Source organism: Acanthaster planci, linkage group LG14 (genome assembly GCF_054643075.1).
Source record: "Acanthaster planci isolate LZ-2023a linkage group LG14, COTS_SCS, whole genome shotgun sequence".
Lineage (NCBI taxonomy): Eukaryota > Metazoa > Echinodermata > Asteroidea > Valvatida > Acanthasteridae > Acanthaster > Acanthaster planci.
Genome location: NC_141790.1, coordinates 6,094,718 through 6,112,299, shown reverse-complemented (window position 1 = coordinate 6,112,299; position 17,582 = coordinate 6,094,718). Strand labels below are relative to the sequence as shown.

The 17,582-nt window shown below is 41.6% G+C and overlaps 1 protein-coding gene across 4 annotated transcripts in view; it reads right to left on the bottom strand.

Moving 5' to 3' along the window:
* The window catches only part of LOC110975732 (UDP-sugar transporter protein SLC35A5-like), a 71,267-nt gene that overhangs the window by 30,959 nt on the left and 22,726 nt on the right, over positions 1-17,582 (bottom strand). Inside the window, exons 3-5 of one of the 4 annotated variants that reach the window (XR_015427665.1) lie at positions 15,083-16,289; positions 12,097-12,195; positions 11,473-11,526 (exon numbers count right to left, since the gene is read on the bottom strand). The exons of 1 other annotated variant lie outside the window; for it this stretch is intronic. Coding sequence is in view for 2 of the 3 variants with exons in the window: in XM_022228480.2 (XP_022084172.1) it covers positions 11,519-11,526; positions 12,097-12,195 (107 nt within the window). In the remaining variant the exon portion in view is untranslated. Of the gene's footprint in view, positions 1-11,472; positions 11,527-12,096; positions 12,196-15,082; positions 16,290-17,582 lie in introns of those variants that run through there. 2 more of the 4 variants (XM_022228480.2, XM_022228476.2) reach the window with 2 other exon arrangements.

Sequence of the window (17,582 nt, the reverse complement as noted above, 5' to 3'; positions counted from 1 at the left end):
CCAACACACAGGTTTGTAGATGTCTGCAACGGAAACATCTCGAGAGTAAGACCAAGATACAGATACTGCTCTTGCATCATGAACTCTGATGTAGTGTTGACTATGTTCATCAGAGCTTGATGGCCAGACTGGATTATCAAATCTAATGGCCGATGCTGTCCAGCGGGCAATAGTGAATGACGCTGCTGGATGTTGTGATCTTGTGATAGTGATAAGGCACGACGTCAAAAAGATTTTTATTGGTGATCTACAGCGCCGCATAGTCAAGGGTCAGCGCAGTGTGCCCCAGTTACCTGACCCTCGGCGCCACCGACCTACTTAGTGTTCCTGCATTTACAACAAAGGTAAGATTTACATAATGCTTTCACGGATGACTGCATTCCGGGTACTTGTAGGCAGCCGCAGTGTGCCAACAGAATCACACACACTCCCGATGCTGGCAATTTTCATTATTAAAGACTTTCGCTTTCTGTTGAAAAAAAAATCTTTGAAGTTTGTCCAACAGGTGAAACAAAATCATGGAATTGTCATGACTGTCCACTTACAACAAGACTTTTTGGCATCATAACAGAAGGCCCACTCTCCAAACATTTTTCTGTTAGTGTGTATAAACAGAAGCCAGACGCTTGGCATCTGTGTACCAAGTAAACTGCTCATCTAGCTTATCAAACAATAGTCATCAACTGCCCTCCTCCAGGCTCAACTGTCAACATACCAATCGCCAAGACATACACAAGAAACTAGAAACCAATCAATACATAAGCTCTATAAGCTATAAGCTCAATTATCATTGGTTGTAAAAGTTAAAAGCCCTTTACCCCTACCAGCAGCTGTTAAAGACAGTGTCAGTCATTGGCGGAAACAAAATTCTGCAGTCACAATAACATCAATAATTACATTTCTTTACTGTAAAGTTGGCACTTTTGATTGCGAAGAGACAAACACATTTCAATTACCCTAGGGCCAAAATACATTCATTGGGTATTAGTTTTGGCTGCGCTGAAATTAATTCCTCTGCCTTAGAATATTTTTCCCAGGTTTGATTTTCTTTGTAGCCTTTATATAATGTTTTCTCACACTTCGGAACTCGGAATAGTTTTTCTCCGACTCAGAATATTTTCCCAAAGACTTAGAATATAATATCCCGGATCCAGGAATATCTACAAAAAAATCTCCGTCCTCAGAATATTTCTTCCCGCCTAATGATATTTTTCCCTGCATCAGAACTTATGTTTTATCGGTCTATCAATATTCTCCACAAGACTCAAAGCTAAATTTCGCTGGACTCAGAATACTTTCTCAAGACTTAGAATATTCTATACCCAGCACTCAAGAATATTTTGCAGGCTGAATACATGTACATGTTTATTTTTGGTGGATTGAAAACACAGAATAAAAATAAACAGTATGTGGTGCGGTGGGGAGGGGAAAAAAATTAATCCACCTGTGATCTAGGTTTGGATAAAGAAATGCTGAGATCCTGAGAATGATTATTTTTGGTGGATTGACTGTGCAGAATAAAAATAAGGAGAAGGAGGTGGGGCGAGGAAAAATAAAACCACATGTGATCAAGGTGTGGATAAAGAAATGCTGAGATCGGGAGGATGATTTTTTTTGGCAGATTGACTGCGCAGATTAAAAATAAGGAGTATGTGGTGGGCAGGGAAAATATTAAACCACCATCGTTTTATACATAAATGCTATTTACGGATATTTTGGTGGTTTGGATGCCAAGAATCATTACTCGGTGGGGTGGGGAAAATAAAAACCACACGTGGTCTAGGTCTATAAATAAACAGAAATGCTGTGACAGGCATTCCCAATCAAAAGCCGTAGCGCTTAAAAAGGCAACTGGGTCCATTACCTCCCACGAATATACATTTCATACGGTCAAGCAGAGAATTTATTTGAAATAGAGTGATAGAATATCAATGAACTTCTGTCCAGATTAAAAATTTACAATTTGGAAATGGTGTTGTATTACATGTATCTCCTGCTCAAAGGGTACTGACCACAGTGCACTGGAATTTGAGGTCCATTTGAGCTGAAGGCAGATCTGGAGACCAGAAAACGACTGCACTCAGACCGTGATATTCTCCCACTCCACAGAACTTGCTCTGTGGCCAAAATGTACAATGGACATCGGCGCACCGCACCTTGTGTGAGAGAGGAATTTCTCTATTCATACTTCTTGTTAACATAACAATAGCGAATGCACAACAGGGATATTTAATGAGCTGCAGACTGGTTTGGGCGCCGCGCTGCGCCGTGTGTGGAGGGTGGACAGGCGACTTGGAAAAATGCGCTGTAGGGTGCTGCGGCGGCTCGTGGCGAGCCAATAAAAATCTTTTTTTTACATCGTGCCTAAGCGACATGGTTATTGTCCCTCTCACACTATCATTTTAATCAGGTACCACTTCAGGACATGAACAGGGCACCTGAGAGTGCAAAGATATCGGAAGGATCAAGTGAGGAAGTCTGGTCCTTCGTCAGGGAGCCAATCGAAGGAATGAGGGGAACACCATGCGGCCCTCAATGTAGAAAGCCTTCAGCAACAGGGAAAGCCTGTAGTTCACTGCTTCCTCTGGAGGCAACAATTGTTATGAGAAAGACCAACCTGACACTGGTGTACATGAGAGAGGCATCATTTAGGGCTCAAAGGAAGGACCAGAAAGCACCTAGAGAAACTAGCTTAGGTCTTACCAGACCAATTTCCCAATGAAGGGACACTGGATGAACATACATGTACCATGCAAAAGGTGATCAAGTGCCATGTATGGCAGCTAGGGCTGACTGGTAGATAGAGTTGTAGATACTTGCAACTTTGAGCAAAAGAAATACATAAAGAAGTCTGTTATATCACTCAGAGGAGCATTAGCTGGAGCCAAAGCCTGACTGTCAAGGAACATAACAAAATGCTAAATTCTGCTGTCATAGATCCAACAGTTGGGCAGATGACATCCCATGCGGCAATGGCTGTTGCGTCACTAGAATGTCCTGTCGAACAAAAGATCGTTGGACGATACCCTACAAGTTAGGAGATTGCTGGAAGCTGGGTGAAAAAGACCCCTGACCTTGGATAGCGGAGGATGTCCGGTCTGGCAGGGAGACAAATGGATAGTGAACCAGAAGTCTTGGTAGTCAGGGAAACCAGGGCTGGTGCAGTCAGAAACGAGTACTCAGGAGTATCTGACAGTGATCTTGCTCTATCTTGGTGAGAACTCGTGGAATTAATGAGATGGGTAGAAAGGAATTTCAGACTGTAGGGCATCTGTGGCTCCTGCACAAAGGGAGAGAAAGTCTCGTGCAGAATACCAGGAGTTGAGCATTGTTCAGAGAAGCAAAGCTGTCAACGTGAGGCTGCTCCATCATCCTGAGGAAAGTGCATTCGCCACTACGTTGTCGAACCCTGCTATGTGGATTGTCTGCAGGTCAACTGCATGATGCCTTGTCCTTTCCATTGATGTAGCTTGGTTGGCAGTGTGAAAGAAGAGGCAAGAAAGTTGCAAGACTTGGGGTTCTTGCAAAAAAACCTCGGATTTATGCGGAAAGCTGTCTGTTGCTAAGGGCCGAGCAGTCCACGTACTCCGCGGTCGTATTCGTCCATGTGTGGTCAAGTTAATGAGGCTAGCACGGCCGGCCCTCTGTTGTCATTATAATGCTTCACTAAATAATTCATGATGAGTTGCATGCCGTATTTTAATAACACGAACTCCGCGAACAAGCTGCATCAAGGTAATTCCCCACAGAATAAATGAAAATGACTTGTAAGCGCATTTCACATGCAGTGTTTGCAATGTACGGTGTAAAATATACCAACAAAATATTTGGGAACAGCCTCGAGCTGCAAAAAATCAAAAATATTTTTGCAATTTCGACATTCTGTGTGTTTCTTTCGTATGTTCATAGAATTTCATTGCTAAATTCTCAGAGTGGTTTTGGTTTTATGGTAAAACTTACGCGTCTTTCACGTTTGTGTTCCCGAACAGTCTGGAAGGTCAGGACACGCCGGCATCATTCTCCGCGGCTCTTCATACGAACTCGTTTTCGGGACAGAATTTTCCGAAAATGATCCGGGCATTCTGATTGGTTTAACTGTCTTCGTGGCATTTTCCGAATAGATGCGAAGGTTTCCTTCACCAGTGTTCCATGACGATCCATTCACAGACGGCAAAGTTACATTTTGAAAAGTACAACAAAGTGTTTCGAGACTAAAGTGCACGTTCTTTGTCAGAGAACGAGGTAGGTGTAAATCTTTCATCAATATTTTCACTTGGGTTGCAAAGTTTTATGATGTGAAATGGCCCAAGGAAATCACACTGAAAAGGACAGGTTTTGGCGATTCGCCGAGTGTGGTTGCACACGGCACACGGAGATGCCTAGTGGCATGCATGGTGCTATCTTTGTATGTGCGAGTCTGCGTTCATGTACATGTACATACAGAGTATGCATAGAAGTTAGCACTGTATACACGGCATGCCTGTCTTTGATGAGTCGTGCAGCCACGATGGTGGCTACTGGTACCAGAATTTCGTCCATTTAGAATTCCCATTCAGTGAGTTGATAATGTGAGGATTCTGAAGAGGAAAATCTGATAATGGTGAAATTGAAAGATGGAATTCTGGGAAGTTATCATTTCATCATGTTAATGTCAGAGATTCACCCCGAAATTAGAAGTCATCCCCATATCATCGTTCTAATTTGGTGGTGTAAACCCTTGCTCGAAGAGCTACGTGTGCATGTGTATATGTAGATTTCTATGCTTTAAAATAAGAAAACATTTTGCTAAATTTGTTTAATTTTGCTGCAGAAATGCCAGAAATATACCCGAAAAGAGTGAAGAAAAACAACACTGTGATGAGAGAGCAGAGAAGAGGAAAATTTGAGTGGCTAAAACTCACCAACCGGAAATAAATCAGACATGGAGACTCGTGTCCAGATTAATGCTGGATTGTGTCTGTATTTAGTGGTATATTGCTGAAAAGATCCCTGAAAGAAATATTTGAGTAGGGTGTTTATTATGTACTTATTGGCAAGTCTCATTTGGAGCTTTTAAATTTTTTCTGAAAATTGTTTATTTCTGTTGTCTGTTATCTATTAAAACCTTCAGAGACTGATTTTGTGTGTGGTATTTAGTGGTGAAACAAGATTTTATTTTCCTGAGCCGCCACACCCAAACATTCCTGAAGTCAGTCAACCTTACCAGAATGATGGGCTAAGTTGAGTTGTTATTGGTAGATATGGCCACTTATGCATTAATTTGAATAATGAATATTTATGACGGGTATAGTACACAAAATATTTTGAGTTCTTTGGAATAAGGCGTGGCAGTGCTGAAATTTTTCCTTCGGGTTTAAAAGAAAAGATATGGGTTGATGTGATCAGTTCATTGCTGGATTCGGAGGAGAGGGCAGTGGCCAGCATCGATGACTTGTAGTCATGAGTCGAGTTAGTCTGGAGATGAGTGACTTCTAATTATGGAAGTAGCATAAACTACATGTACATTTAGACTGTTCTGAGAAACGGAAAGCCAGGAAATGCCCAGTTCCTGTAAATTAGCCATGTATAAATATGATATATTGGATATTTATTTTATACATTTATTCCTTGCAAAACCAGATCTTGAGCCAGTGAAAATGAGATTTGCCGAGATATTGCATAAAATCCTTATTGATTTAAGTTGAGGTTGTTGCAGCACTGAAACAGTTATCTTGAAAGTTGACACACTTCAGAACTCTTCAAATTCATTAATGAATATTTTGCGTTAAATGTAACTTGGCCAGAAAAACCAGAAACATGGGAATATGGTGGTAATTTTCAGGGTTTTACATTAAGAGGAAGAGGGAGTCGGTTGACTGGTGGTGACAGAGGGGTTGGACCGCGGCAGCAGGACGCAGAAACTTGCTGAGTCAGCCACAGGCCACAGAAGCCGACTACAACGGAAGAAACAGAAGCAACATGGTGGCGGGACATTGAGGCACTCATCACCTCATTTAGATTGTAATCAATAACAATGTTAATGTAAGAAATTATCCTTATTTTGTGTTCTTTTATAAATAAATGTAAATATTGTACAGGTAAAACAAACTTCCAGCAACAGGTGTGTATATATTCATGTCTAAGCTACCAATGGTCTGTCCCTAAGGGTAGGACAACTCTAGGGATGAGACAGGTGGCATGGGTACCGTATTAAAAATGCAACCCATAAAGGCCATACACGTTCATTTTGCAAAGCCAGTTTGCCCTATACCTGACGCAAATTTAAAATTTTCAACGCTATCAGAAATTTCACTTAACTGAAACTCCTGTTATGTTTGTTTTGGTAGTGTGATAATTTTGTTTGGCCTTTTTGGGATTTACTGTATTATGATCGGCAGCATAGTTACATGTATCAACAGCTAGGCCATGGCTCATTGCCAAGACAGGACAGTGGGAACTGGGCGCCGGCGGCTTGCCGAGTTTCCATAGACCAATGAAACTTATCCAAGGGACCGGGCTGGAGGGGTTCATTTTTATTATTAGGTGACTGTCGTCAGGAACGTATGCCAAGTGTGATCAAATGGCCGCTCAAATGGGCAGCGTTTCAGAGGTTGCCTGGCAACAGTATTGCCAAGGTATTTTTGTCAGCAATATGTTTAGGGCCTGTAATGCATACCAACATCAGGTATCTGAAATGCACATTTAATTATTTTCCAGTCCCTAATCTTTCAGTTTCTTCTGGTTTATTGTGGGTTAACCAGCTAATTATATATAACAGTTTGCCCATACCCAACGTATATTAATAAGCACTGTATGCTCAGTGCTTGTCCGAGAGCTTGCGAAAAAACCTCACAAGCTTACTCGGGTGGGACTCAAACCCACGACCTCCTGCTTACTAGTGCAGATGTCTTAACCACTCGACCACCGAGCTTGCCGGGGTTGGCTGGCCGGTCCGAGTCAAATGAAGCAGCGGGTACCGCGAACTATTTTGGGTACGGGCAAACCGTTAGATATAATTAACATCTCCCCAACGCAAAAATACATCTTGAAAATAGTTAACCAGCTACTTTATTATTATTCCCATAAAACAAAATTACTCCCAAAAAGTGATATTTCTGAACTAGGCTTTCAGCCATTGCTCATGTGGCAACTCTCAACTTTCTCAGGCACTTAGGACCATGTTTTCAACTGTGTTTTTTAGCACTCTTCTCTTGGGAGTTGAACTTGGCAAAGGTTTACACAGTCTCACCACTTCAACAGATACTGCAGGGGCACTTTTAATGCTAAAGCTAGCCACTGTTCTGCACTGAGCTTTGCATGCACAAACTTGTGAAATACTACGCAGCGCATTCTTCCTTCGCACTGTTGCTTTGTAGTCAGCTCCCCTGTGATCTGTACACGACAATCTGTAAAGGAGGAGTATTGTACGGGAACAAGACCTCATTGGAAATCGGAGCACCCAGCGAAGTCCACGTCGTTGAAAAACAAATTTTGCTCGCAGTCGTTGGTGGCTTCAAATCCCAGTGACTATGGCAAAATCAGGTGACCTACCCAAGGTCACCAAGTATCACCAGTATAAGTAACAGTATCACCCAGACTGCAAAGCTTGACACATTTGCTTTTATATATTCACTTGTCAGCTTATGGGGTAATGAAGGCTGTGAATTACAGTCAAATCAGGCAACCTTAAAAACCTTTAGTGCAATTATTTTTAGAAAAAATCGACATTTACAGCTAAAGGAAATAATGACGAAAGAAATAAATACCTGTATAAGCCTATGGTGGAACCATAATAAAACCTACTGTACAAGAAACAAAACCACGCTTAAAATGAATTCAACGATAGTTAAATGGGTCAGAAATGTCTGGAAAGCACAGTGTTAAAAAAAATTCATCGCAGTAAAAAGTAACATTTTTAATACCTACATTACATGTACATGTATGCGGAAAGCTTCCACCACTATACTTTGGAAGGCCAGTGAAGTTCTACAATAAAATTTTTTTTCCTCCCAATTTTTAAACATATTTTCCGACCCGTATCATTCTCTCAAAGTGCATGGGAAAAATTATGTCAATCTAAAACTCAATAAAATATAAGAAAGTGGTTTTGGACAGCATCAAAGCGAAAGAAACATGGGCTTCAAGAAAAAAAAGAGGGCTACCGACAAAGTATGAGTGGATGCTAAAGAAGTCAAAAGAATGTTTGAGAAGCCCGCATGAACAGCCCAGAAATGCCTGTGGTTTTATGAGCCACGAGCACCCAACATACTGGCCATAAAGAGATCAGAGTGGCGGTTAGCCCGTGAACCTCGCTTAGTCACTAGTTCGCTGACTCAGCGGACCTGGAAATTTAGCATAACAAAGCCCATTGTTAGATAATGCAAATAAGCTTGCGGGGCTCACCGACGATCGGTTGCCGGAAGGCGGAGTTCACGGATGGTAAATTTTGACAAGAACCCTTAGGCACTGGAGATGTCGTCCTGTCGTCCTCAGGAAACTAATAAGATTTGTGTTCTGTAACCAAACACCCGGCTCAAAAACTGCCCAACCTCCATCTAAAAATCATTACCCACTCCCCACCATAACATCAAAATATCATGACTTTCGATTTTGACATTTCTATAAATTCTCAGTTTCAGAAAATCATGAGCAAAATGTGGTTTTCAGTCCAAAACTGTTTTAGAAAATAAAAACCACAAGTTTTGAAAAAAAAGTGCATCCCTCGCTAATAATTTTTCACCAAACCCGCACGCCTTTCAAAAGTAAAATCCGATATTCGCTGTCCACACCAACAAATAGCTGGTTTCCTCACATTTTTATGTGCAATAAGTACAGCTTTGATGTTGGTTACCAACTAAAATGTTAATGTACATGTATTACGTTACGTGTGTGCATGTGGATCTTATCATGGTGTGTGGGGCCAAAGACGTGTAGCTCCGAATCGACATGACTGGTGGAAATTCCGCTTCCTCGGTTCTTACATTTTGTAATTATTCTTTGTTACACGTCTTTATTCATTAAACTGTATCTCACTTTCATAAACAAACTTTTTAAAACCAAATTCATGTAACAAAATGATACTATGTTCCTTTAAACAAAAAATTATGCACACTTGTAGTTGTACACATGTACGTTTTACATACGGTTGGTTGGTGATAAATACATCAAGCAGGACGGCAGCTTTCACACAAGACAAGGTCCGGATAATATAAGCTAATTTAGTAAGTCCCAAGGCCCTCGTATTAATGAGAGTCAACTGTAGAGAGTTCTACATGTAGAGTTATAGTTATGTTATTTATTAGCTGTTGTTGAGAACTTTGGATTCTGAATTTTCATGATTTCAGGGTATTAATCGTCCCTACACTAGTACAAATACTTTTTTGTTGAGCTCTCCAGCTCTTTCTAATTTACTTAATTTAAGGATCTACCTAGCAGGGAGGATATGTTGCAGTACTGTATTGTGCACTCAGATTATATTTCAAGTATTATTAGTTTATTGATTTAGTCACAAATATAATTTTTCAACCTGTTCCAAAGATTTATTATTGTTAAAATATTTAACTTCCACAGTTCATCGCATCGAATAAAGTGTTTTACGGAAACTGACCTCTGGCCGAGCATTCTATGTTTGAAGTGGTTGAAGCTCGCTGGCGAATCCAAGTTATCGCTCCCAGCTACACTTGTGTGAAACCAGTACATGGGTGATGAGATGAACTCTGCAATGCTCATGTTTTGTTTTTGAAAGCACTCCTGTGATCAGGGATGTCAGAGGAATTGTATATGCAAACATTCCGGTCTACGGGATTGACAGAGCATCGGTGTGCCATGCCCAAGAATTGGGATGTCTGTCTGGTGTGGGGGGAGGAGGTGCTAATGAATTCCAGATCATAGCCAAACTGAATTGTTTGGAGCACCCACTGGATGGAGAACGTCCAGTACCAGGACCCTTGGAAAGATTGAAGGTGGCCACCCACAGGTCTGAGAGTTGGGGATGGCCAAGGCTCTAAAAATTCAGCGGTGCCAACCCCCAGAGAACTGAGAGGCCGCTGGCTTGTATAACTGGCCACTCGGGCAGGAGGGTTGGCCATAGTGTCAGTGAGAGGTATCTGCCACCGTTCGTGTATTGACCACAGCAGAAGCACAATGGCCAAAAGGCCTAACCCAGCAGGACCTCGCACGGTGTCCAGCCGGAGGCTAGAGGGGTTTCAATCTGCAAGGTTTTGTCTGATCTGGACCGAATTTTGATGCTGCCTTACAGAGATTTACATGTATCCTGCATTGATGCCTTTTGCTTTGGCCTCCATTATTTCCTGGCATTTGCCAGCGAAGAGGTCTGGCCCCATCAAGGGGAGAGCTTCAAGATGCTTTCTGGCTCCTTCAGATGAAAGGAAGAGGGCATGTAAAACATTCCTCTATCGACAGGAAGTCATGAGTGTTGAGATGCACATGAACTGCTGACAGAGTTGTTGAGATAGCAAAAGGTCGCAAACAGCATATCAGTGGGAATGGCAGTGCCAACCTCGCAGCCCCTGACAAGATATTCAGACAGCAGGAGCATGAAGGACGTAACACGCATACTAAATCTAGAGGCCCAGTCAGCTTCTGGAGGACAGTCACCAGCTTGTTTTTTGGTAGGGTCAACAAACAGTTTACAGGATGAGCCAGATGCACTTCCTTGTGCAGCCAGTTTATCTTTAGCCGTGTCCGGTACTAAAGAGACCATCATGTAATCATCAAAATCTTTCAGCGGAAAGCGAAAGAAAGCATTGGTTTATCAAATGCTGCCAACTTTCATGGTTGGCAGTATTCTGAGTATGCTTGACAAAAAATTGGTCTAGTGGATGGACCAGAAAGAGCTTAGAGGGTCCTGCAGGTACTTTCATGGCCGTGTGTTGTTTGAAGGATTGTTGAGAAACAGGATCAGGTTCTGGTACAGTTGACTCCGGGAGACCTTCAACGAGATCATCTCACATTGGACCAAATAGAATTATGTTTCCCAGGGGGGACAGATCCTGCGTATCCGTGGTATCATTCCCATTGACATCTGAGGAATGGTTCGATTGGGAGGGTCATGGTGATCCCATCATTGAAGTTTCAACCTGTAAATTGGGATCTCGGGGTTGGCAGTAGTCACCATCTCCAGCATTGGATTTTATCTGAGTCAGAAAAATGTGCCATGGGTGGATAGAAACTACTGGGGGTGAATCAGGAGGGCAACCAGGGCTTGAAGTAAGTATTGTTGGTCTGGATGAATCCACCCCGGGTTATGTATGCCTGATGGGTCAAGTCACATCGTTTCGGGGGACACTGCGATGCCAGGGCAAGTTTGTATATGCCCAGAGCGAACCCATCGTGCAGAGCGTGATGACCCAAGCTGGGGGCGAACTTTTTTTTCCCCCAAAACAAAATGTATTTATGAATTACTATGAAAGTGTGATAATGGTTTTAAACAGAGTAGTTTACAACTGCCGCATCACAGGTTTATTCCCTTACCAGTATTAAGATGTTTATACAGAGCAAAATGCTGCCACAACACTGGCTAAAAATCTGCAATGTAAATGTAAAGTAAATACTCCACCTTACAATACGCTCCAAATCATGAAAAAACTGATAACATCAATTATGAACATGACAAAATTCATCAGCTGTGTTACAGATCTCTCTATTACTCTATGGTTTACAGTAATAACACCCACTGGTGTCAGGTTTTGCTCCAAAAGGTGCATTTTCCCGATTACTTTTAAAGAGAGCTGTACTTTCATTCACTGTACGTTAATACACCCATGTTCATTTTTAATATTTTAGTAAATGTTGCTGCATGCGACTTTTAAACTTAGTGAATTAGTATCTTTCTTCTGAACTGACAGCTAGCCATACTAATTACCATCAAAATATTATGACTGTTACATAGAAAAATGTCCATTCCTCTCTTCATACATGTAGCTCTGTTAGCCTATTTGAAGTAATGACAGACACAGTAGGAGGGGCTTATTTAAAGTGGGTAATTTTTGAGAAAACTCAAAAGATTTTACCACCAACCAAATAGTGCCCCCCCCCCAACTGTGTCTGCCATATTTCAAATAATGCTCTCATGCAGTCCACTGTTTATTTGCATACCTTTTGTGATGACATTCAGAGAAAGAATTGAGCAAACCAACAGTTTGATGATCTCAGCACACAAGTTGACCGCAACTGGTAGGTAGTCAAACCCGCCATCTAAGCCAGAAAGTAAATACAGAAGTTCACAAGCAAGTGGTACAATTGCACAAGTATATTGAAATGAAATGGTCAAAGTCTTGCATGTACCTTTATATGAAATAAAAAATAATTAAAAAAAAATATCACAACGGGAAAAGCTACATGTGCACGTACTCCCGAACAGCAGTTGTGGGGATATACATGTACACTTGACATTTCACCTATTTTGTGGGGACCGAGAACATTGTGGGGACTCAGAAGTATCCCCACAACTCGGTTCAAATTTCCCTAAAAAAAGAACTTGTCCCCTGAACACAGTGAATGCCTACCCATGTTTATGCACGCTGCACACACTGGCATAACAACGTAGGTTTCACTTGAAATCTGGTATGCTTAAATACCTCCATGTACTTATAGTATTACTGTTATGTTCGCCCCTGGCAGTGTGAGTTGCGGTTGAATGTACATGTAGTATAGCGCCCCCCTCGTGGTCCGTGTGGTTTCTTCGCTTGAGCTACACAATTGTTCAGTCACGCCAAGCTTTAGTCCATTTTAGTGCCTGTCTTTCCATCATTTTTAGACCACTCTGTTCTGAGCGCCTTACACCAGAAGACCACTGGGGAGTTTAAGATTTCATGTACATAACTGTGTTGGTGATCACTGATTGTTAATTGAAGAGTAATTTGTAGCCTGATTTTCAGTCACATTTTGCCGCCATGATGTCCCTCATTACATCAATAATTTTCTTGTGTCTTATGAAAATTTTCCCTGATTTTGAGCCTTAACCACTTCCTGCCAGGGGTTCCGGATCCTGAAACGTATGCTTTATATGCGTGGCCGGGTCTCCGAACTCGGACAAAGAGAACAGGGCCTTGTAACAAAAGACCATACTCGAAACAAAAGACCAGGCTGCTGGGCATTACCGATATTTTTTCACTCTAATGAAAGTTGAGATAATCCTGCCTTGTTTTGAAACAGTATACCAGGGTTTGGGGCATTTAGAGCAAGCGGATTACCACCGGGGACAAAAGCGCTCCACCACCGCAGCGATGAGCCACACAGTACCGTTGCATGCTAATCTGGCCCCTATTGAAAAGAGGTCAGCAACGACTGAGCCAGGTTCGTGAACAAAATAAAGTTATATAACACTGCACAATCTGGGCTCTTTTTACAAGGCTGCAGACCTGGCTGAAATACTCAAGCGTCAATAGATTTTGTCTGTCAGGCCAGAATGGACACCAGACAGTCCTTCATGTGTTTGTAAATGTCCAGCAAATGAAGATAGGAATTTTTGAAAGAATTTTGAAAACAGAAAAAAAAATGAAAAATATCCTGGCCCAGCATCATTAACATTGATAACTGCCCCTAAAATTTTCCAAAGTAGCAAGGCCAATTTTTCAGGGGATATGGTTCTAATGTTAAGTATTGTTTTCTGGTCAAGAAACAGTGGATATTTGGTCATTTTATATTTTAATATTGATGGCTATTGAATATTATGTCAGGAACTTAGTTTTTGTGTGCACCCGAGGCATGCCTAAGCACATGCACTAGCCATTTTTTCCACAATGTTATGAATATTCACGAGGTAGATTCCATATTTGGGATAAACTTTTCCTAATTTGGTAATTGCAGTTGTGCTGCAAGGTTTTCTGTGTATTTAGGAACTATGCCTTTTTCCTTATTTTAGGTTGCTGATTTCTGTATTCCAGACCTACATGTATAGGCAGTTTGAGGACACTTCATCTTCTGGAGAGGACAGTTCTGTATAGTAATTTTCAAAGATTATCTGCTGTGATACTTAAAATCCCTTGGAGCTTTTTGAGACAATTCTATGCATTTACTTTTACGATGTTTCTTATTCATGTACTGGTTTGACTTTTTTGAGCTTTCAACTTTTCATTTATATTTTCGTATTTTTAACTTTTTTTGTGTGTTTAATCTCTTGCCAACCTATGCAAATGCGTCCACATTGTTATTTGTGCTGAGAGTATTTTTTGGTATTTCTTTGTTTTTCAGTTTTACCTGTCAAATAAAGGGTGCTCTTGGCACTCCATGTTCATCATAATTTCAAAATGAGCACTCTGATTGATCCAGAAGTTTTCAGGTTGGCAATTTCATAATCAGATCACAAAACACAGGTGAAAGGTGTTTAAATTCGTTAGCAATTAACATGTCTCCTGAATAGGACAATAAATTAAATTTCTACTCCTGTGTCTGTTGTTAGATGTACTTTCAATGAAAAAATATAATGCCAATTTTCACATGTAAAGGTTGACAAAAGAACTTGTCGTTTTCAGATCCTTTTAAAACAAATTGTTCTTCTGGAAGCATCTTCAAAAAGAGTTCCAAAAAACATGTACACATACATGTCGTCACAACTGACTTTAGTAAGCTGCCGTTAAAACATTTTCTAATGGATAAACCTTGAGGTACATGTACACTGTACATGTGCATGGATGAATAGTATTTACATGTACAATGGCATGGAGACACTAGTTAGTGCATTAAGATACACATGTATATTACAAATGTAATTCAAACAATATTCCGGTCACTAATAGCACAATAACAGGATTTACTGTATTTTCCCTCAATTTTTGTGGTTTCTGCTAGCCTTGGTCAAGGCGTTCATCATTCCTTGCAGCACAGCACGCACTGGCCGCTCAGTGACCTACATGTAATATGTACCTGCACGGATACGTACATGTACTACCTACACACAATGTACATTGTACATTACAAAATCAAGGCAAAGAGCAACCTCATGCGGCCTAAGGAACACGCAAATCATTTGAACCAGGACGAACGCCTTGGTGCAACCATCCACGAAAGTTTATGTTTTTCTTTACTCTGCGCTACATTTCTAGTGCATGACCTTGTATGCGAATATGAACAGATGGCAGACCTTCCAAGATGACAGCACCACGACGAGTTGTCTTGTTGCTTGATTTGCACTGCAGGTAATTAATGTTGGGTGATTTTCGTGCCAAGCAGCAGCAAGCCTTAGAATACTCTCAGCAGGTCACAAGATTTTCGTGACTTTGCCCACAGGCTACGGGAAATTCCTCACTCACATTAACTGTGAGGGTTGGGTCTACTAGAGAATACCCCTGTGGAGATCGAGTTCTGATCCGAGGTAAGTCGGGGACTGAGATGGAGACAGTCTTGACTTTTCTCAATTGATGATGAAGCCCAGACGAGAAGAAATGTTGTAGGTTAGAAGAGTTGATGCTATTTTCTCTTGTAAGGTACGACCTACGATTTGCATGTGGTCCAGGTACTGGAAGCTCAGCACGTCCAGCTGATGTAGATGGGCAGCGACAGTCCTCGCACTATGGGTGAAGAACCTGAGGGATGTCAAAGACCGAAAGGTAGGGCCCAAAATTCATATACTTGACTCTTGTACATGAAGTGGAGAAACTTGCGATCCATCTTGTGGATAGGAATGTGAAGATATGCATCCCGGAAGTCGACTGTCAAAGCCCACGATGGCATTGGGATGGAGCGTATTACTGTCAGTATGGTTTCCATCCTGAATTTCTTGGGCTGGATGTACTTGTTGAGTGGCTTGAGATTGATTATTGGTCGCCACTTGTCAGTCCCCTTCTTGGGGGTAAGAAAGAAGGTTGACAGAAAACCATCTGTCATGCAGTTGGGATGGACGTAACTGATGGCATGCTTCTGGAGCAGGGAGTGAAGTTTGGCCTCCAGGGCCAGGCATTTGTCTCTCTTGCGTGGCACCGGGGTCGAACATAACACCTTGGACGGAGGGGTACTTGTGACCTCGAGGGAGTAGCCATGAGCAATAGTTGCTGGGGGCCTCCCTCCCTCCTCACCAGATCTCGGGAACCTGGCGCCCTGCCTTCCAGGTGAATCACATCAATGTCTTGGAGCTTCAGGCGCTATTCCACGCTCTGCAACGCTTCCTACCATACGTCAAAGGAAAAAATGTCCTGGTTCGCTTGGACAATTCTACATCCGTGGCGTACATCGATCACCAGGGCGACACTAGATTGGCTTCACTTATCAGGAGAATCTCTCATTGATATTGTTGTATTTATCTGCCAGAGGTTATATATACAGGAAAGCAAACAGCACCACCAGGCGAAAGCCTAGAAAAACACAAATACGAAAACTAGGTCGATATAAAGGTCAGTCTGCCTCCTGCACAAGACTGAAAAAGGAATGGCAAATATATCTATACAAGGGAAAACGGTCTTACCATTCACGAGAACAAGAATGAACAAACAAACAAGGTGATAGAGAAATAACACCGAAAACACAAGTAGCGAAGGAAAAACACTCGAAATTTTCGGAGCCAAACCAGTAACATGTCTGATAGTAATGGCACTAAAAACAGAGAGGAAGAACACGGTGGCCGCCTTCGCGGGAGTTGAGCGAGTTAGGGCGCCCACTGCTGGTGATCGAGAATTTAGTGAATAGAAGTAATGGACTAGGAAATAATGCATATGTATTGGTAATCTGTACATCATGGCTAGCTTTCAGGAGAAAAAGTCTAAACTGCAAGGTAATGTTTTGTTCCAGTGTTGTATCTGAGACCTTGATGTCCGAGACCAAGACCGAGACCAAGACTGAGACCTACTCCTTCAAGACCAAGACTTTGAGACGGAGACTTTTGCAGGTCGACACTGAGACCGAGACCACTGTTTGGTTTTTACCAAAAAGGAAATAAGCACAAACATATGGCAGAACAATTGAGTACAAAAGAAATAAAATGAAGACATTAGCATAAACTAACACACACAAATAGGTCAAATATTTGTTAAAGAATGTCTCAGTTCTTTTATCAGTGATACTGCTCTACTTTTACCCTGGTCTGGTCATTTTCAACCCGAGTGTCCCAAATGATATGATGTGAACATTAAAACAAATATCCCTTCACTATTTTTTTGTAAGCAAAATACTGAAAAACAAATATTTAAAAAAGATGTATTATGACGAACTACTAAAACAACACGTACCACATACAAGACAGAATGAAAGCACTTTCACACGTGCACACAATTTATAGTGTGCACATACACACAGACTGGTTCCCTTCCCGGCCCTACGTTCAGCAGGAGACTGCGGAACGGGAACCAGTCAAGAGTGCGAATTCCACTGCTCACAACCTCATCTCCATGGTGTAAAGCAGCATATACTACTCTGAATTGAAAACAAAGTAACAACTTGGGACAAGGTTGCATCATGCTGCACTGACTCGTCTTCATTCCAGCATCAACTTCATTGTTTATTGCAAAATTCTGAATATTACTGTGTTGTATTTATATCAGTGGTTGAAGATTTGACTTCAGCATAGGCAATTTTGCCTTTTGCAACCACGTGCAGGCGTGGTAGCTAGATGCGCATTTTGTTACGGTCTCGACTGGTCTCGAGGGGGAGAC